Genomic DNA, 19,788 nt, shown 5'->3' with positions numbered 1-19,788 from the left:
GAGGGGCAGGGGTGTTGCATGCCCTGCTCCGGACCCAGCTCCGGACCCAGGCAGGAGCAGTGCCTGGTCCATGTCTGCCTGTGTGTGGGGCGAACAGGCGCTGTGACCTCCGGGATGCCGTCGCTCACCCTCATCTGCCAAGGGGTGGGTGGCAGAAATGCCCACCAGCTTTCAAGGGACACCTGTGCCAGTGCCAGGCTCCTTTGCCCACTTGGCCTGCTGGGTGAACTGGTGCAGTGCTGCTCTGGAGCAGGGGGTGCTTGGGCTGGCTCACAGGTTGTGCCATGCGTGGGGCTGCACTGCGCTGGCTCTGGAGTCTTGGCATGCGTTTTGGGTGCTGCTGCCTCCTCAAGCTGGGCAGACCCAGCCGAGCAGCCGGTACCCCTCTGTTCAGCCCTGTCACCAGTGCTGACAGCAGGCCCTTTGCGTTTCCTGGCCCCCTTCTGTCCCTGTCCCCTGCCTGCTGTTTCCCAGAGCGGTCATTTTGCTGGGTGCCTGCAGACGTTCCCAGACAGAAGCTGTCCCCACCTCGGGAAGACGAGCAGCCCTGACGATGTGGCACCTCCGGGGAGGAGCGTGAGGGAGGCAAAAGCATCAGAGCCAAGTGTGGAGGCTGTGTAATGTGTAGGGGCAGCAGGATAGGATGTCTGGAGAGAACTGATGCCATCTTCTCTCTGCTGCTCTGGAGCTGGGTGAGGAGTCCAGAGCCCTGCGGATTGGTATGTGAGGGGGGCTGCCTCCTGAGGAAGGGGTTGAGGTGGTGGTGCGGGGCAGTGAGGATCAGGCCATGCCGCTTTGCATCATTTTGACACAGGAAGGCCAGCTGCGGGGGGCTGTCCTCACCCCAGGGCAACATGGGGGTGCAATGCCCCAGAGCTCCCAGTGGCCTCCCCAGCCCAGCGGCCCCGAAGCAGCACTGCTGTCTGGCATGAAGATTGCAGGGGGGCTTGGATACATGGCGCACTACTCCAGAGGTGTTCCCAGGACCCATCGCATCCCTTGCTGTGGTCGGCTGGAGGGACATTTTGGCCCAGCAGCCCCGCTCCCATCTCCATTGCACAGGTTTTGGGATCAGCCACCTGTACGCCAGCCACTTACCGGTGCCCGAACCGCAGCCAGGGCTGGCGGAGGGAGATCAAAGTATTGCTCTGCGCTGTTCAAAATAGATGACACAGTTTTGGGCAGGTTTCATGAAGACGTAGATGTGCAGAAACAGAGAGCATATGTGCACCTCGCACTTCGCTCAGCGCTAAAGGCTCCTCTCCCGCTGCCTGGCAGCTATTTCTCAGCTCTGCTCGCAGCCCCCTCATCCTCTGGTTGCTTTTGTGGAAGAGGCGCCGTGCTGGAGACCCAGCTTCCTTTTATAGCCCTGAATGTAACTCGGAGGTCGCTCAGCTCCGTTCTGCCCCCACGCACTTCGTTATTAGCAATGGCCCAGCGGGAGGGGATGAGGTTTTTCCCCCATCGCCTTTCTGCAGATGGATAACACCGTGCCTGCTGTCCCAGGAGCCCTGTGGAGCCAAGCTGGAGGCCTCCCAGCGTTCCCGTGCTCACAGCAACCCTGAGGAGGGGATCGGGATGCTTGAGGGCAGAGAGAGCCCATGGGGTCCCAGCCCTGCCCCTCTGTGTACCCCCCTTCTGGGGCCCAAATTGCTGTCAGCAAGGCTGTGCGGGGGCTGCTGCGGGAGCAGCGATCGGCTGGCTTTTAGCGCTGGGTTGTTTTAAACCAGGTGGCTCCCAGCACGGTGTGCTGGTGACCACATGAAATTGCTGTAGCATCGTGATGTGGGGGGGACTGGGGGGATGAGGTGAGCAGAGAGACAGGGCTGGGGAAAACCGAGGGGAGGCAGGGGCAGGTCTGAGCTCTGGGGCACTGCAGAGGCTGGCACCCCAGGGAGATGTGCTCGGGGGGGGCGCAGCCCATGGTGGAGATGTGGCAGCAGGAAACAGGGCAGACGGGGCGGAGGGGTGCAGCTGTGACCAGCATCCATTGAAGTCAGCGTGGCATCACCACAACCCGCCTGGTCCAGGGCCCCGGCAGGATGCTGTTACTGCCTGCCTCTGTGGGCATGCGCCTGCCCCCATGGGGTGCTGGGGGTGCCCCACTTGTGCTGAGCCGACGGGGGGCTGGGGCATCACGGACGCATCCCTGGTGCCAGCCGGATGGGAAATGGCACCGTTACGATGGGTCCCCTGTTCAGAGGCCACACGTCCTGCTGCTGGACGGTGAAAAGGAGCTGCAAGGGAACAGGGAGGCCGGGGATGAAGGGAGCGGTTGTGTGCCTTGGCAGCACGCTGAGGATGTTGCGAACAGGCGAGCCTGGCAAGCAGGAACCGGGGACAGTGTGTGTGTGTGGGTGAGCACTGGCAGCACAGCTTGAGGACTGGTGCGCGGCGGGGGGAGCTGGCAGCGAGCAGGGCCCCGCTGTGCAAGCACGCCGGATGCGTGTGTCCCCGAGCCCAGGCTGGGGATGGCGCGGGCACGATCCGGGGACAGGCACCATGTGCTGGCTGCAGGGATGGAGCTGGGCCGCTGCAGGCATCCTGCTCCCCGAGGAGGCCGGGATGCCCGGTGACCGACCGGGTCTGCCCTGTGCCGGGATCCCCACTCCCCATGTCTGGCACACTGCAGGGGTGGCGAGGGACAAAACCGGCTCCCGGCCAGGACACGGCTGGGCTGGTTCAGAGGGACGAAGTGTGTCGTGTCTCACCGGTGCCAGGCCAGGCGGCAGCCCCACGGGGGTACGCCATGCCCCCGCGGTGTGCCACGGCCCGTGGGGTGAGCTGTGACAGCACGGGCGGCTCCTGCCCACCCGTGGGTGCTGGGGCGGGGGACACGCGGGGCTGAACCGCCGGAGGAGGGCGCAGAGTGTCCCACGGAGCCGAAACCCCGCGCCCCCCCCTGCAGGGGGCTGGTGCAGCCGACGAGGCTGAGCAAAACGCATCTCCTGCCCCGGGCCGGGGGTGGGCGGTGTGGCCCGCTGCCACCAGACCCCCGCCACCATGACGGCCACCGGGGGCCGGCTGGAGCCGCCGGCGGCGGTCCCGGGGCCGTAGCCCAGGGGATTGCGGGCGCAGGGGGGTATCTCCTCCGCGCTGGGGATTTGCGCAAGGGGCGCTCGGCGCTGCGCGCACCCGGCCCGCCCCGGGCCCCGCCCCGCCCCGCCGGGGGGCACGGCCGGGCCGCCCCCTTCCTGCTCCTCCCCCCGCCCCGCCCCGCCCTCCCCGCGCCGCCGCCGCCGCCCGCCTCCGCGCCGCGATTTGCCGGTGCCGGCTCCGCCCGCTGCCCGCGCCGCCGCGGCCGAGGGGCGCGTTCAAACACGGCGAGGGAAGGAGCGGGGAGAGGAGCCGAGCGGGAGCGCAGCGCCGCCGGCATGGTGAGTGCGGGCCCGGTGCGCCTCCCGGGGAGCCCCGGTGCGTTTCCCGGTGCGCTTCCCGCTGCGCTTCCCGCTGCGCCTCCCGGGGAACTCCGATGCGCCTCCCGGTGCGCCCCGGTGCAGCACTTCCCTCCCCTCCCCGCCCCCGGTGCTCTCCGCCGCGCGGTGCTTTGTCCCGGGCTGCAGCGCGCTCGGCCGGGCCCGGCCCCGGCGACCGACCTCCCCCTCCGCCCGCTCCGCGCCGGAAATTCCGGCCGGGCTCGGTGGGGTGCGCAGGGGGTGCAGGCGGGTCCCCCGCGACCGCCGCCCCCCGGTTCGCGCCCGGGGGGACGGGGCTGGGTCTGTGGCCGTGTCCTGGCCGGGCAGGGCTCGGAGGGGGCACGGCCGGGGCTGGGACCAGATCGCGGCCGCCACCCCGGGAAGGAGCCGGGCTGGCCAGACCGGTGTTTTGCCGCCGCGGGGGTGACACCTCCCCGCCGCAGGCAGGACACCTCCGGGCTCCCGCGGCGTTTCCCAGACCTCCCCCAGCCTGACCTACTTCCTCGGCCGCCAGCGCCGGGAGGAGCCGCTGCGGGGCTCGGCCGAGCTGCTCCCGGCGGACGCCCCGGTACCGGGGGCTGGATGCCGTGAGCTTCCCCCTATGGGGAACCCGTGTCCCCCATCCCCGCGCGCGCCCGGTGGCACCTCAGGCAGCCCGCACCCTCCCAGAGGGTCCATCCCTGCTGCCCTTCGCGGGGTGCCGATGCCTGGAGCAGGTGCTGGGCTTGCGGAGGGAGGTGACAGCGCAGGCCGGGAGCTGTCAGACAGGTTTGTGCGTGGCAGCAATTAAAAGCGGGTGTTTGTTTACCCGGTGCGTGGTGCTGAGAACCAGGGCAGCTTCCTGGGTGTAACCCGGGCCGGGAGCCGCAGCGGGGGCTCTACCTCCCCCCTGCCACGCTCGCCCTGTCCCCTCCGCCGGAGCGGCCTCTGAAGGTCATTGTCCCCTTCCCCAGCTCTGGGCCGGAGCTGAGGCCGAAGGCATCCATCCTCACACGTCCTTCCTCCCGCGGCCACCTGCGCAGGAAGCTGCATTGTCCCGTCCGCATCCTGCCCCTTCCAGCCATGTCCGGTGACAGCATCCCCCGCACGCACACAGTGGAGGGGCTGCGGCCGCCTCGTCCCTGCCTGGTGCCGGGCTGGGAGCGCCCGCAGAGGGAGCGGGACCGTGAGGGGGGCTGGGGAGCTCACCCTGCGTGGGGTGGGAGCCTGTGCCATGCGGGAAGCGTCCCCGTGGGGCTGGAGGGGTGCCTGGCCCCTGCGCACCCTGGGGAGGCCGAACCGATGAGCCTGGCGCTGGGCACCCCCAGGGTCGCTTTGGGGAGGTTTCCAGAGGGTGCCCGGAGCCCGAGGTCCCGGCGGGGTGGCTCCGTGCTGCTGGGCCGGGGCTGGCGCCAGGCCTGGGCAGGTGCTGCCGGCTCCCGAACTCGCCCAGCCGGGCGGCAGGTGCCTGTTTCGGTGGTGGCGGCCCCGGCCGCGGGCGGGAGGTGGGGCTGGGTGTGGGAGGGAGCTCTGCCATGGGGGGGGGTGGCAGGGGGGAGCCCCGGCTCGCTTTGCTCCCAAATCCCCTGGGCGGCTGCCTGGGACCTGGCAGGTCTCTCCCGGCGCCACGAGCCCAGGTCAGCCTTCGGGGCTGGCTGGGAAAGGGGGTGCTGGGGTGCTCGAAGTCCCGGCTGCCTGGCGTCGCTGACTTTGTCTCTCCTTCAGCAGTGCTGGTACTGGGCTTTTCTCTAATCCTCCATGGCAGCAGCACAGGGTCCTGTGACCTGTGAGCCTGACACCCGCATCCTCAGCACCTACCTCTCCTCAGAGCCCATCGGCGTTGTTGGCAGCATGGGCAGCGTGGGCAGCCTGGTGGAGAAGCAGGATCTGTCCCCCCTGGAGCTGCGGGCCCCGCTGGGGGGCTCGCGGGGGCTTCGGCAGCCTGACGGTTTGCTGCGCAAGGGGCCGAGCCAGCGGGAGCTCTTTGGCTACCTGCATGGGGCCAAGAAGGAGACGCGGTCGGAGCGGAAGCACCAGGCGTCGGGTGCCTGCTACAAGCGGGACTATGAGAGTGACCGTGAGAACCGGTCCCCTGAGCGCTGCTCCCGGGAGCATCACCGCGGGGCCGACTTCTCCAAGAGCTCTCTGCCCGAGAGGGGCCGCTTCGACAAGGTGAGGCTGTGGGCTCCATGCCGGCCCTGATATACATCCCGCTCTGTGAGAGGGTGGAGCTAGAGCGTAACAGTCTGTGGCCTGGGATGGGATGTGGGGATTTGAGGATGCCCAGGGGTATGGGGCTGGGAGCAAGTGGGTTCTCCCTGGCTCCAGGTGCTGGTGTGTGCTGGTGGGGCTGTTGAGCTCATCCTGACCCTGCTCTTTTCAGTGCCGCATCAGGCCTTCAGCCTTCAAGGCAGTGGCTGGGAAGGGGCTGGTCTCCATGCAGGGCCTGTCCTCCTCCAAGGGGCAGAAGCTGTCCAAGAGCAATGGGAGCCTGCACACGCTGCTGTCACAGAGCAGCACAGCAGCTTCGCAGCATGGCCCACTGCGCACCCACCTGCTCCATGCCATCAGCCTGGATGAGGCCTCCGACTCCAGCCACAACTCCATCCAGAGCTTCCCTTCCTATGGCTCCCGCCTCAAGCCTGCCCAGAGTCAGTTCAGCGCCTCTATGGGCCACATCAACCACATTGGGGGCTCCTTGGATAGGGTTTCCCGGAGCCCCAGGGACACCCTGGCCCCAGAGAAGGTGCCCCTGTCCTGCAAAAGCATGGCCACGCTGAGCCGGCTGCAGAGCCCCGGTGAGCCACCGCCACCCTACGAGTTCACCTACTCACTGGAGGATGCGGTGAAGCAGCTGGAGGACCGGCTGCAGGAGACGGGAGGAGAGCTGCGGCAGCTCAAGAGGAGCCTTAGCGAGACCGAAGACCCCTTCACACAGGTGAGCTGTGGGGCTGGAGCTCTGCTGGGTGCCTCAGGCAAGGGGTGTAGGGCAGCGGCGCCTGGGTGGAAGGAGCAACGAAGGAGGTGGTGTCCTGCTATGGTGGGTGGTGGGCTGGGAATGTCCAAGTGTAGAAGGACTCAACATCATGAGACCTTTTGGGATCCCTCCCTGGGGCTGCCCCGTACAGAGGCAGGCTACAGACCCTCACCAGCGTTCACCTGTGCTGGCAGGCGTTTGAGGACAAGCAGCGGCTATGGCTGGATGAGCTGGAGGATCTGAAGCAGATGTACATGGCCCGGCTGCAGCAGGTGACGCAGCAGGCGCAGCGTGGGCAGCGGGCACTGCAGCTGCAGCTCTACAAGGCGCAGCAGGAGAAGAAGCGGCTGCAGGAGGAGCTGAGCATGCAGCAGTGCCAGTGTGAGGATCCCAAGCTCCGGCAGCCCCAGGGTGAGCGTGTCAGCCCCAAGTTGGAGGACACCAAATGGGAGGTGAGTCCCCTTCCTGCCCTCCCTGTTGCCACCCTCCTGGCCATGAAGCCAGGACCGGGGCAGCGGTTCCCTGCTCTGGTGTCACTTGTGGCCAGAGGACAGGCAGGGGTGACCCAGGTGTGATGCTCATGGTTTCCCCGGGGTGCTGTGGTGACCTTCTGGGGTGCTGCCACCCCTGGGGTCCTGTTCCCCCAGCCCTTCCTCAGTGCTTGCCTGTGCCCTGCAGGTGTGCCAGAAGGCAGCGGAGATCTCCCTGCTGAAGCAGCAGCTCCGGGACACCCAGGAGGAGATGGCTCAGAAGCTGAGTGAGATCTTCAGCCTGAAGACGCAGCTGCGGGAGGCCAAGGCGGAGGTCCAGGCCAGGGACTCCCAGCTGGCACAACTGGCAGACTCCTTCCAGAGTCCCCCGGAGCCTGGTGCCTCGCTGCCACTGGGCGATGACCCCATGCCGGCATGCCAGGATTTCCCCGGCTGCGAAACTGATGACTCCAAGTGCCGGGGCCTTCACAGCGACACGGCAGAGCCCCTGGAACGGCAGGTGGAGTGGCTGTGGGCAGAGCTGCTGCGGGAGCGGCGCCAGGGCCAGCTGCAGGCTGTGAACTTTGAGCTGGAGAGGAAAACCTGGCAGGAGGAGAAGGAGAAGGTGCTGCGGTATCAGCGGGAGCTCCAGGCCAGCTACATGGAGATGTACCACAGGAGCCAGGCGCTGGAGCGGGAGCTGCGGCAGCTGCGATCGGAGCCCAGGGATGTCGGGGCCGACTCGCCATGGATCGAGCGGGTGGAATCCTCAAAGATCTGACCGGTGGGAGTGTGAAGGGGGAAGGTCTCTTGCTGCTGCAACAGGACGATCTCAGGGTCTGCACAAGGACCGGCCGCTCGGCGCTGCCCTGGGGTGAGGGACTGGTTGCGACAAGGGAGCTTTTCCTTCTTGCAGTGTTTCAGGCCCTTCTGGGGGGGGGAAGAGTGTCCGAGGGGGAGGGTCATCCGTGCCAGGGTCGGGGTCTTGCATGTGCCCTGTGCTCTGACTCCAGGAGTGTTTGCCCTGTGATTCCTTCTCCCTTAGGGGCAGAAACCAAGCGCCCTGTCAGACATTCCCTGTCCCTCCTGCTCTGCCGCCCTGTTCCCTACAACCAGTAACTTAGTGTCTTGCTAAGGAGAGGCCCAAGCCCTGTCCCCAGCCCCACTGCCTTGCTGGGGAGCTTCCAGCTGCCGCAGTGCCAGCAGGGTCCCGGACCTGCAGTGCCCTGTGCCTGCACTGGTTCGTGTTGGTGCCACTGGGAAGGCAGAGGAGGAAAGCCTGGCAAGTGCTGGGACTGCTGAGGGGAGCAGCTGTCCCAGCACCTCTGGTGGCTTTCTGTGTCACCCACCAGCGCTGGGGCTGTGCTGCAGCAGAGGGCGGTTAACGCAGCTTCCCTGGGGGGAGCGAGTGGGGGGTGAGTGCCTTGTGTGAGGGACGGGAACCTGGTGCCCTGCCATGCTGGGAGGCCTGCGGGGGAGGGGTGAGGTGGGGGCATGCAGGCAGGGATGCTCCCCAGTCTGGGCAGGGGCTGGGGTATCCCCACATGCCCTCTCCTAGGAGGGAGGCCCGGCCCGGCTCTCCGCGGCCTTTCCTGCAATAAACCTGCATTTCGTTCTTCCGGCCTCAGCCTTCGCTTTCCTCCAGCGGGCGGGGGGTGCCGGCGGCCCCCAGCCAGGCCAGGCGGGTGTGCGGGCCCGGCCCGGCGGAACAACCGGCTGGGGCGTTGCAGCGGGCTGAGTCACGGCAGGGCCGGGCCCCGCGGGGGCGGACGGACCGGCTCCTGGGGCGCTGCCGTCGGGATGGGCCGTGGCCCCCCCGCCATGGTTTCACCACGGGAGACACCACCCCCCGCCGCGCGTGGTCCGCCCAGCCCCGTCTGTGCACCCCCCCGCGGCGGGAGTGGTCTCTCCCGGCACCCCCCCGCGGCGGGAGTGGTCTCTCCCGGCACCCCCCCGCGGCGCAGCGCCCCCTGGCGGCGCGACGTCCCCCCCACCACACAGCACCGGGACCGCGTTTTCAACCCCCACAAACGCCTTTATTCGCCCCACAGCGCCCCCCGCCATCGTCCCGCGGGGCACGGCCCGTTCCCGGCTCTTCACAGTGGCAGGGGAAGGGCCTCCACCTCCTCCAGGCACTCATCGTAGGTCTCCTGGTACTCCTCGTGGGGCTTGATCATGATAACACAGGTTGGGCGCTTCGAGCCAGCTGCGGCTCCCAGGTCCTGTGGGAACAGTCCAAGGCCATGGGGGAGGCTGGGGGATGCCATATCCCCCCCGAGGTGAGAAGCTGGACACTCAGCCAACACACTTCATGCCCTGGCCTCATGCAGGTAAGATGACTGCCAGCCCTTCAAACCCAAGCCCTCCAGATTTATGCCGGATTTAAGAACCGTTCTCCCAGCTCAGCTCCTACATCCCAGAAGCAAAGTGCTGGGGTGGCACATGCCAGGAGGGGCTGGCGCTAGTCTCACACACCATTCTCCTTCCTCAGAGTGGGCAGCCAGGCTCTGCAGAGCCACCCGTGTCTGGGGTTTAGTCCCAAAGACACATCCCTACCCCCAACTTCCAGTCTATGAAAGGGGAGTATGCCCCACCAACCCCACACTTTGGCCAGTGTCTCATTGCTGCAAGCAGCCAGGTCCCAATGCAGAACCAAGGGGGGGGAACCACACTTTGGTTCTGTCCCACAGAGCTCCCATCCCCAGGTGTGGCTGGGACTCGATTACAGCAAACAGTTCTGTGGTCCCATAGTGCAACACTCCTACATCTGTGCCATGACCGTTTATCTCTCTCGGGCCCTGGCCACAGACAAGCACCGGGTGCTTTGCTCAGGCACTGGATTTGCACCTCCCCAGGAAGGCTCCAGGCACTGCCTGGACCGGGCGCTGCCACCGGGCTCCCACTCACTGGGGCTGGCTCCTCCCGGCTGTGCAGCCGCAGCCCCTTACCGATTTGGAAGGGACGTATGCGTAGGGGATGCTCCTGTCCTCGCACATGATGGGGATGTGGCAGTACACATCGATAGGCAGCGTGTCGCCGGCCAGCACTGTGATCCTGAAGGGGAAAGCCCGTGTCAGCAGCAGGGCCAGGCCGGGCTGAGCTGGGGCAGTGGGGCCAGGGCAGCGCTTACCCCTTCTCGCCCTTGTTGATGAACTTCTGGACCTCCTTCACACCGCGGCGGATCTTCTTGTGCTTGGCCGCTGCAAGAGAACCACACTGTGAGGGGGCTGCTCCGCCGCGGCCCAGCCCCCGCCATGCCCCGGTCCCGCTACCGGCCACACCTTTCCTGATACACTTGTAGAGCTTGCGCGTCAGCTTGCGGGAGGCGAGCGGCCGGGCGATGGGGTTCAGGAAATCCAGCTGCTCCTGGTACGAACGCTCAGGCGTTCTCTCCGCCTCCGCTGCCGCCTCTGGGTGCTTCTCCCGCGCCATGGCCGCGCCGCCACTTCCGTTTCCGGGACATGTGCAGCCCGCCAGGCGGGACTGACAGCTCCCGGCTCTTCGCCAGCCAATCGGCAACGCCCCGGGCGCTGCCGGCCCCCGGCGCCGGCCAATAGCGAGCAGCACACCCCAGCCCTCGGACCGCCCCCGCCCCCTCCGGCCACCGTCACACACGTGGGACAAGGAGCCAGCAGGGGCCGTCGCTGCGGGGCCGGCAGCGGGGTCAGCCGCAGCCTGGGTGCGCACAGCCGGGCTCCGGCTCGCCCCAGCTGGTCACAGACGGCGGCGTTAACCCCTTTCCTTCATCCCAAGGGCCTTCCCGCACGTCAGGGCTGCGCCGCGGCCTTCCCAGGGAAGCGAGGAGGTTTCTCTCCTGGTGGCCCTCCCAGGAACCGCTGTGTTCCTCATCCCATCCGCCTAGCAGGCACCACCGACGGACAACCAGCTCTGCCAAGGGCCATGGCTGCACTGCCCGCACACCCCCTGCGCCCCAGCAGGCGCCTGAGCCAGGGAGACAACACTGCTCCGAAAGAGCCAGGCCTCAGGTGTGGTGTATTATCTCCTCCCCAGCCCCAGCCTGCCCCTGGAGCACAGGAGGGCTTCACACAACATCTGCAGCTGCTCCAAGACATCTTGCTGCATCTCCACGGCCATGTGGTGCACGTGGTGGTTGAAGCTGTTGTACATCATCGCGTTCTGGAACATGAGCATGAGGTCACGCTGGAACTGGATCACAGACTTAATGTGTCCCTTTGACAGTCTTCTCTTTATGCTGGTTAAATCCATGGGTCTAAAAAAGATGGAAAGGAGGAGAATCAAATTGCAACCCAGGGCCAGGCATTCTTCAGGCTCTGCAGGAATGTGCTTACACTTGTTCCAGCATGGCCCTGAAAGCATAGCTATTTTCAATCAATTTTATTGTTCAGGACAAAGAAGGGGAGTGAGAAATGTTTTTATTCTAAGTCAGACAAAAGTAAGTTTAGCCAATGCAGCACTTGCTATCCAATCAACTTGGCAGGTCATTAGCAGTCACCTCTAAAAGAAATCTGATGTTGAGCTCCAGAGAAGGCAAGCAGAGCAGTTCTAGTTATTCATGAAGACAGTCCAGGTCTTAGTGGAGAAAGAAAAGTTACTAAAATAGGTATCTATTAAAACCCCTTAAAATCAAATGGTGCCACTAGCAAAAATAGCAGTGCTGATAAGGGGAACATGACGGACAATAAATATTACTTCCCTTATTTTGACAGAATGAGAAAATGAATGGCTGCAGAGAGCACAACTGTGACCAGAATAGAGTATGATTCAGCTCTCAAAAATGCCCTTAATCTCTCTGGGAAATATGACCCACTTCTCCACTGAGAGTAAAACATTTGGGCAGCAAGCGGTGGATGAGGAGAGGGTATCGACTTAGGCACACGCTTCCAAGATGGGGAGAAGAGGCTGTTCAGCTGCAGAAGCTGAATCCGCTGCTCAGACAGGCCTTACAGCTGTGCCTGGAGAAAGTCAGCCATACAATGCTGGCTAAGGGCAGGCACAATTCCCATCAGCTCCAGAGTCAGTGCAAGCTTCCAGGTTCTAATCACCTGGAAGGGAGTTTTAACACATCAACGGGAGATGCTGGTGACAGCCAGACTTGGGAAAAGGAACGAGGAAACCATCCCACTGGTCCTTTGGAAACCAGGGAAGACAGAAAAAATGGAGAGACATCAGCTAGCGAGTGCTTCCTCCACAAACTCACCTCTTTACCACATCCCTGTATCCAGGGGCCTGTTTCTCTGATACTGCCTTCAGGAATGGGCCACTGTACCTACAGGAACAAGCACAAGGAATGACATCTGTCCACCTCTCCACCAAAGCCAGCACTGCAACATGGAGCAGTGCCTACCTCTCCCCGCTCGCTGAGAGGGCCACGGCTGATTAGCAACAGCCAGTATTTGGTGGCTGGCGTGACTCAGCATGGGAGGGGGCTGAGCCCCTCACTGAAGCTGGCTGTACCGGCTGTGTAGGAAGCAACACTTGGGCTCTGCCATGTTAAGCAGAGGAAATAAATATGCAGTATTCTCTCCAGCTCTGCAGCGTGCAGCTGTTCTTGCTGCAAGGACAGCCAGAAGCAAAGCCATGGAGAGACAAGCCAGCTTGTGGCAGCTGTTGTGGAGGGGAGGACAAGGCCTCGTGACACAGGAGCTGGAACTCGGGGCAATGTGTTCAGGAGCCATGTCAATCCAACACTTTGCCCCCATATACCTGTGACTGGCTATCATCTTCCAAATGGACAGGAAAGTTCTTTTGAAGAGCAAATGCTGCACAGGGTTATCCCAATTCAGCTGCACCCTGTGGAGGGAATATATTGCCAGATCATCACACATGAGACAAAGTGGAGGTGGCAGTGCTGCTGGGATGCAGCAATGCTGGGATGGTGGAAGCTTTCTGCATCTGAATGCACAACTAAACATCCAGAATGCAGGAAGATGCAGGGCAATAGGTAGAAACAAGAGCTGAGCAGCTCTAAAGGGCTGGATCAAATTGGATAGAAAAACTCACGCTACTCTGAAGTTTAGAACTTTACTAAGGTGGTTTTTATTCAGTTTCTCATTCCAAACCCCCACAGTTTTCCTTTGGGAGGCAGCCCAGGTGATCACACATATGGCAGAGGCTGCGTGTGATTGACATGTTTGCATCTGCCTAAAGGGGGCTGGTAATGCCTCTCCTAGGAGCTGGACTGGACATAGCTTGACAAAGCACGATGCCCAGCTCACACAAGGCCTAGCTGCCTTGAGGAAACATGTATTTTCTATTTAATCTCTACTCTTCTCACTTACTAGGATCAATGCCCAAAAATGCTGGCAGATTCACAGAAATAGCACAAATTACCTCCCCCTCTCCTGATCTCCTTGCCTATCTCACCTTCCTGGAAGTGACTTGTGCCATACACTCGTTCTCATGTGAGACAAGGGCAACAACTTTGTTCTGCTGTGCCTGCAAGAGAGTAGAAGGAACTACTTACAGCTGCATGTTGGCAGGGCTTGGAGAGGCCTGCACGGGGGCTGCAGAGGTGCTATCACTGTCATCTTGACCATGGGCCTGATTACTCATCTCCTGTGGATGCAGCTCACCTAAAGCTTGTTCTCTGGGAGTCTCCTGAGTCTTGTCCTGAAGAACACAGAGGAAAAGGAAGATTTGTCTAAAATGGCAGCCCATTGCCTGAATCCTTTATGTAGAAGCCAGCTTGCTGCACATCCCTTCACTGCATCCAGTCTCAGCTGGGAGCTAGCTCGCTCTCTTGTTATTCTGAAGGATGTTGTCTGACCATATTCAGACCTTTGCTGTGCTGCCCATCACTTCGGTAGCAGCTGGCTCTGATCTTTTGGATCATAACCACCTCTGGCTAATACAGACACTGTGGAGCTGGCTGGTGCCCAGTGTTGTGTCTGCTTTTCTGGGAAAAGCCATGGATGTAGAGAGGGCTCTGAGGAGCTGAGATAAGACTGCCTCAGGCTTGTTAAAGCTCAAGACACAGATAGTGGTATTCCCTAGAGTGCAACAAGGTTGTTTCCTTACAAACTCCCACATGATTATGACAGAGAACATACTCAGCCAGGAAGGAGAGTGTTGCTATTGTTGTAGTGATTTGCTAATAAAATGCAGAGTGACAGGTGCAGGGAGAGAGGCTTTCTGGAGTCCAGAAGTGGGATTATGTGCAGAGGCACCTGAGAATCCTCAACAGATCTGAAGCATGGAGCAGACTCCGGAAGAAAGTGGACACTGTGCTGTGTCTTGGCTTTGACCACTCGGAGAACCGCAAGGGAACTGCTGAGAATAACACCATCCTGGCTGAACTGGGGAAATGCAAGAACCCTTAAAGTTATTTCTGTCTCCAGCGTCTAAGTTTGCAAGGGAACAAATGTGAGTGTGGAAAAATGGCACTGTTCTTCCACTGCTGTGTTACCTGCTCCAGCAACACCTTGCAGGCTGGTGGGAACCCACAGCCCCCTAGACACAGAACTGATGCAAACCAGGCTAGACAGTGCCTGCTTCCAAGACGTGATGGTCTCTAGGGCAGATGGTTATTGCTATCACAGCCACGTGGGCCTGAAACCAGCCAAGCTGCGTGCTGTATAACACAGCAATTAGAACAAGGCAAGTATTCCAGTCTTGCCTTAAACCTGAGAGCAGACTGCCAGCTCTCATGAGTCACCTTTACACTGCCAAGGAGCAATTCCTCCAACTCACAACTGAGGGTTTGATCTGTAACCAGCTTCCTGTTCATAAAGATACATATCCATACATTAAAAAAACATCCTTTGCCTCATACATTTCTTTTGCATTCCCCTCCCAGCTGTCTCCTCCATGTCCCTGTCTCCCCACTCAGAACCTGGGATTTCCCCATCTCTCCTAGATCAGATTTTCTGCATTCTCTTGTCTCTCATCCCAGACCAGAGGCTCTCTTATGACCACCTCTCCCCTACCTCTCTTTCCAGGAAGTGTTCTTTCTCATCTTTTGCCAGGATGTGTAGTTGACTTGCTTTTGCTCCTGTGGCTGATATTCCTGTGGTCTTTTCCTGGCACCTCACATCTTCCCCATCACCCCGCTTCACAGAGCCACAATAATCTCGCGGAGTTTGTGGTGACTCTGTGCTGCTGATGCGGAGAGGTTCCATCATTTGGGTTACCTGCAACACAGAGATTTATTGCTTCGGACTGTGAAGGGAGCAGAAATAAACAGCACAGATGCTATTTTTGCATTCACTCACGAATGCCTTTCCATTTTTAGGAATCCCTGCAAAATCTTCTGATGAAGCCCTGTGTTATTATTACAGTGTCAGTACACTGACATCTCTGTGCTTTAGGGTGAGCTGTGTTTTGGCAAAGCAGCTGCCAGATTGCAATGCCAGCTTTAAATGGGAGGAAGGACTAGGCTTGGGACAGGGAGCAAATGAACTCAAGGCATCTGCTCCTCCCCCAGACTGTGTGTGTGTAGGGATGGTGGAGGCCCTGAAAACCTAATGTTTCGGGAGGGCCTGACCTATGCCACCCACCTTCCTGTCATCCAAACAGCCCTACCTCTGAGAAGAACTGGAGCAGACTGTTGTCTTCACATGGCCTCTCTTCCTTTTGGTAGTCTTCACTATCATCCTCCCAAAGAGGCTCATTGAACTCCAGCTCACAGTCTGCTTCTTGGCCGCTCTCCTCTAGGTTCCCCAGGGCCACCTCTTCAGTATTCCTCCAGCTCCCCAGATCCAGATCCAAGCTTGAATTCCAGCTGAGAAGAGACTGGAAGTCACTGTTCTCTGACTTGCTGGGAGACTCCGTCTCAGGCTCCCACCACACAGAGGCACGGTCCACCTGCAAATAAACATAAAGAGAGAGACAGAAGTTTCTTTGTACCCTGATCCAGGACTGCAAAGCTCAGCTTGCTTCCTGACATGCTCAGAGAGCAAAAACACGGGAAGACTCTGTGAGGTGAGCAGCCTACACCTGAGCCCACACAGTGTGTGGCAGGGCTGCAGCTTTGCAACACAAACTGCCATTTCAGAGCAACTGAATTTCAGGTTTTCTGGTGCTTTTGCTGTGCTCTCCCCTTGCACAGGGGTTGGTTGGTTACTGTGCTTAGGGGGTGCAGAGCTGGTAGGAGCATGTGGCTTTGCCAGCTGCTACATGTTTAAGGAGCCAAAGGCATCCAGCAGCGAGCTCAAACCAAGTCATGCTGGGACTCCTGAGCTGCTGACAGTTATGCATGAGTGACTCCAAGGACAAGTCACTGCAATTCCCTTTGCTGCCCCCTGAGAACTTTTTATACTGTAACTTACTACAAACCTTACAGACATTTTGTTTTGAAAGTGACAGATGTGATTTAGCTGGCTGTATAACCACACACAGTCACACACTGACAGGGGACAGTTCTCCATACTTCAGAAAATGTAAGTTAGCATTCTTGTAAGAAGGAAGAAACCATTCAATTAATCTCTGTTCATTAGTCCATGCCTAAGTGTCTTCTACTGCACAAGTCCACTATGATTTCTCCAAGTCTGGGGAATTGCTTGCAGAGCCACAGCAACAACAGTAAAGGCTGTTAGAAAAATCTGTATCTTGCCACTGAACTCAGCTACCTGGATGCTGTACCTATGGAGAATTCTATGCATTAGTTAGCAGTGTCTTTAGAGTTCTCAGTTAATTATGTACAACCTAATTTTTCCAAAGGTTTGAACAAGGACCTTTCTCACTGATCTCCTTTTGCATTCTCAGGACTGCTAGCACAGCTACAAATACAGCTTATGGTGCATAACTGGGAGAAATAATGAATCCATTGGGTTTGGGGTGAGAAAGCTTGTTTGCTTATTTTATGAACTTACAAGCAGAGCTAGGATTCGAAAGGCTGTCCTTCTGAAACCTCTTTCAAAACAGGTAAAATTTGATGAGGTAAAGGGTAACATTACCTGCTCTCAGCTTCCAGCTGAAGGAGCTGGGCAAACTGTGATTTCATCTGCAGAGTAACCCCATGCCATACGCGCTTTCCTGCACCATCAGCAGAGCTGGCTGCAGATGCAGAACCAGCCACCACAGCTCAGCTGAAGACCAGAGAAGCCGTAGCCTAGAGTAATCCAATTACTTGTGATCATCTTTCTGTACTCCAGTTGAGAGGGATAAGCATTTTAAAATCAGGAAGCCCAGGGAACTTGGGCATAAGCATCGATTAAAAAGATCTTCGGCCTTATGTTCGGTTTTATTAAATCTTGGAAGACTCAAGATGCCGGAGAGCAGAACAGCTGCATTAGCGCAAGACAAGTGGGATGAGTGAAATTAGACTGCTTAGTTCCACACCAAATCTGTACAAAAAATAAAGGACAAAATTATACAGACTTCAACTTTTAATTAAGAACTGCCTGACAGTTCTTAATTATGTTGGCTCCATAAGTCACCAGCAAGGAATCATTATCAAATTAGAAAGTTTTAGTTCACTTTGCAGAGATCAGACACTGCGCAACCCTTGCAGGTACCAGAAAAAGCTGTTAGAAATAAAAAAGACAGCCTTTAAAAGGAACTTACATGTCAAAACAAGAAAAATGATAAAAGCCTGAACTCTAGTAAATGAAATGTAGAATCTGCAATAAAGTAGGCAGAAAAAAAAAAAAAGAAGGAAAAATAGAGAACAATTTGCTAAAGACATAAAAGCAAATAACAACAACAAACCTCATCAAAAACATCAGAGAGCTGCCAGATGATCAGTGGGGATGACGCACGATCAGTGCCAAACATTTCAGTGGAAAATAGGGCCAGTTGGAAAACCAAATTAATCATCATTATCAGCAGTTGCCACAGAAATCACACGAGACTTTCTCTTGGGATGGGTCTGAGACTGTTTCTAATTAAAATGTCAACAGGGAAGGTTTTACACCAGTTTGAGAGAGGGAGCAAACCTTAGAACCCGTTGGGATTCACTACTGAATCCTAAATAATCTTACATATAATGTGACCAAACCTAGGCTGTGTAACCTGTCATTTGAGTTAGCCACAGCACAAGCACAGCAAGAGGCGATTGTTATAAAAGAAGGGATGTCAGGAGATGCAGCACACTAAGCCTTAGCTCTGTACTAGACAGATTAAAACAAAGTACTAGGAAGAACAGAATTAGTAGTCAGAGCATAAGCTGATGACCTGGGAAAGAGTCAACGGAGCTCTGTAGAGAAAACTGTAGCTTAGATTTTTAAAGATCTTAAACATCATTAAAGGCTATTAAAGTGTCATGGGACAAGAGGAAAGGCTCATTTAGAGAAAAATACCTGGTTAAGAGAAAAAACCAAGGGTAGCAACAAACAGCGATGCTTTCCATAATGAAAGGAAGTTACTAGTGGGCATAATAAAGGTCTTCCCACGTGCTGCAATGTTGGTTATTCAACATGAACAAAGACAGGGCAGAGGAGACAGAGCCAGACTCTTCTCAGAGGCCAACAGTGAAAGGAGAAGGGGCAGTGATGACAAGTTACACCAAATGAAATTCAGACGGGTATATGTTCACTCCATGAGGGTAGGTAAGCACTGAAACAAGTTGTCCAGAGGTGTTAGGGAATCTCCATCCTTGGAGATTTTTCAAAACTTGACTAGATAAGGCTCCCAGCAACCCAGTCTACTTTGGAAGCTGGCTCTGCTTTGAGCAGCAGGTTGGACTAGATGAACGGACAACTGAGTCATAGAATCACAGAATGATTTGGGTTGGAAGGGACCTTTGAAGGTCATCTAGTCCAACCCCCCTGCAATAAGCAGGGACATCTTTAAGTAGACCAGTTGCTCAGAGCCCTGTCGCACCTAATCTTGGATGTTTCCAGGGATGGGGCATCTACCACCTCTCTGGGCAACCTGTTCCATTGTTTCACCACCCTCATAGTAAAAATGTCTTCCCTATATCTAGTCTGAATCTACCCTACCCTCTTTTAGCTTAGAACAATCATCCCTTGTCCTATCACAACAGGCCCTACTAAAAAGTTTATCCCCAACTTAAATTATTCCATAAAATACATGAAAGCCAAAGAACTTTCTGAAGGATGAAATTAACAACATGTCATCTCTGGAACCTTGAGGACATCAAAATTCAAATCAGGAATCTGTTCCTGGTTTTAGTAGTGAAGGACAGTTAATCAGCAAGCAAACCAAAGGATTCTACATTTCTAGCATCAGTAGAGTGACTCTTGGTGGAAATACACCCCAGCCATACATGGGACTCAACAGCAGGCACAACCAGCTTCAACACAAAGCTTGTGAAAATCAGGAGTTCTGGTCTTAATCCCTCTGGTCTTAATCCCAGTGACTCAGTCTCCTGCAATTTGTGTGTCAGAAAGCTGCACCCTGTACCGGCTGCACAGAAGTGCAAACCACTCCCAGCTACTACAAGCATCAGGAAGGACAGTGGGTTTGGTTGTTTTTTTTTTTTTTCCCTGGAAGGTCATAGGGGCAGAAGATAATGCAAGTTTCATCTCACAGGTCATCTGAGCAGAAAATAAGGTGCCTTGAAAATTGTTACAGACAACTTACACCTCAGTTAAGCATCCATGTTGCTCAGGAAAAGACCTGTAATTTCCAGCAGAGAAACAGTTCACAAGCTCAGATGTGACACCAGGTACTGGCATGCCTTACAGCTGCTGGAATCACAGATTTTCACTCAGACTACTGTACCCTTGACAAATCTCTGGGGAAAGAATGTAAAGTACATTTCAATACATCGGTGTCTTAGGAAAAGCTCCAACAAGACGATAATATTTAACTTCTCACAATTAGATCTCCTGTTTCATCACAACAGTGCCACAATCTCACACGCTCAAGCAGGGCATCTTCCCCTCCATCCAAGCACCAGGCAACATTCCCACGATTAATCGATTATCTCTAATGTCAAAGTTCTGCGATGCTTGCCTGCTCTATTGATGACTGGAAGAGAGTTATATTTGCAGATATTCAAGGCAGGTGTGCACACCTGTGCAAAACCAGGGTTCCTCACTGCCGAGAGCTGTGATGCTCA

The 19,788-nt window shown here is 57.7% G+C and overlaps 3 protein-coding genes across 6 annotated transcripts; 1 reads left to right on the top strand and 2 right to left on the bottom strand.

The window, feature by feature from the left end:
* The first annotated feature begins 3,221 nt into the window (after positions 1-3,221).
* On the top strand, positions 3,222-8,458 carry N4BP3 (NEDD4 binding protein 3). 2 transcript variants are annotated; one of them, XM_055813050.1, is made up of 5 exons: positions 3,222-3,377; positions 5,124-5,567; positions 5,779-6,333; positions 6,567-6,824; positions 7,051-8,458. In XM_055813050.1, exons 2-5 carry the CDS (start codon positions 5,154-5,156, stop codon positions 7,621-7,623), a joined length of 1,800 nt encoding a protein of 599 aa, XP_055669025.1. In that variant the 5' UTR covers positions 3,222-3,377; positions 5,124-5,153; the 3' UTR covers positions 7,624-8,458. The 2 variants fall into 2 exon arrangements, with proteins under 2 accessions (XP_055669025.1, XP_055669026.1); XM_055813051.1 differs by having other exon boundaries at positions 5,121-5,567.
* Positions 8,459-8,856: 398 nt separating this feature from the next.
* Positions 8,857-10,304, bottom strand: NHP2 (NHP2 ribonucleoprotein). 2 transcript variants are annotated; one of them, XM_055812457.1, is made up of 4 exons: positions 10,124-10,304; positions 9,973-10,042; positions 9,791-9,896; positions 8,857-9,095 (listed from the first exon to the last, which is right to left on the bottom strand). In XM_055812457.1, the coding sequence occupies exons 1-4, from the start codon at positions 10,272-10,274 to the stop codon at positions 8,979-8,981; spliced, it is 444 nt and encodes a 147-aa protein (XP_055668432.1). In that variant the 5' UTR covers positions 10,275-10,304; the 3' UTR covers positions 8,857-8,978. The 2 variants fall into 2 exon arrangements, with proteins under 2 accessions (XP_055668432.1, XP_013150143.2); XM_013294689.3 differs by having other exon boundaries at positions 8,857-9,064; positions 10,124-10,302.
* Positions 10,305-10,810: 506 nt separating this feature from the next.
* Positions 10,811-19,712, bottom strand: LOC106112109 (bromodomain-containing protein 8-like). Of its 2 annotated transcripts, XM_055812455.1 has the most exons (7): positions 16,718-19,712; positions 15,345-15,626; positions 14,750-14,953; positions 13,288-13,433; positions 12,528-12,614; positions 12,022-12,090; positions 10,811-11,073 (listed from the first exon to the last, which is right to left on the bottom strand). In XM_055812455.1, exons 3-7 carry the CDS (start codon positions 14,942-14,944, stop codon positions 10,839-10,841), a joined length of 732 nt encoding a protein of 243 aa, XP_055668430.1. In that variant the 5' UTR covers positions 14,945-14,953; positions 15,345-15,626; positions 16,718-19,712; the 3' UTR covers positions 10,811-10,838. The 2 variants fall into 2 exon arrangements, with proteins under 2 accessions (XP_055668430.1, XP_013150144.2); XM_013294690.3 differs by lacking the exon at positions 16,718-19,712 and having other exon boundaries at positions 15,345-16,697.
* Between the last annotated feature and the right edge of the window lie 76 nt (positions 19,713-19,788).

This window comes from Falco peregrinus, chromosome 8 (genome assembly GCF_023634155.1).
Source record: "Falco peregrinus isolate bFalPer1 chromosome 8, bFalPer1.pri, whole genome shotgun sequence".
In the NCBI taxonomy this organism is placed as follows: Eukaryota; Metazoa; Chordata; class Aves; order Falconiformes; family Falconidae; genus Falco; species Falco peregrinus.
Note: the sequence above shows the minus strand (reverse complement) of the source record. Positions and strands in the feature narration are given on the sequence as shown.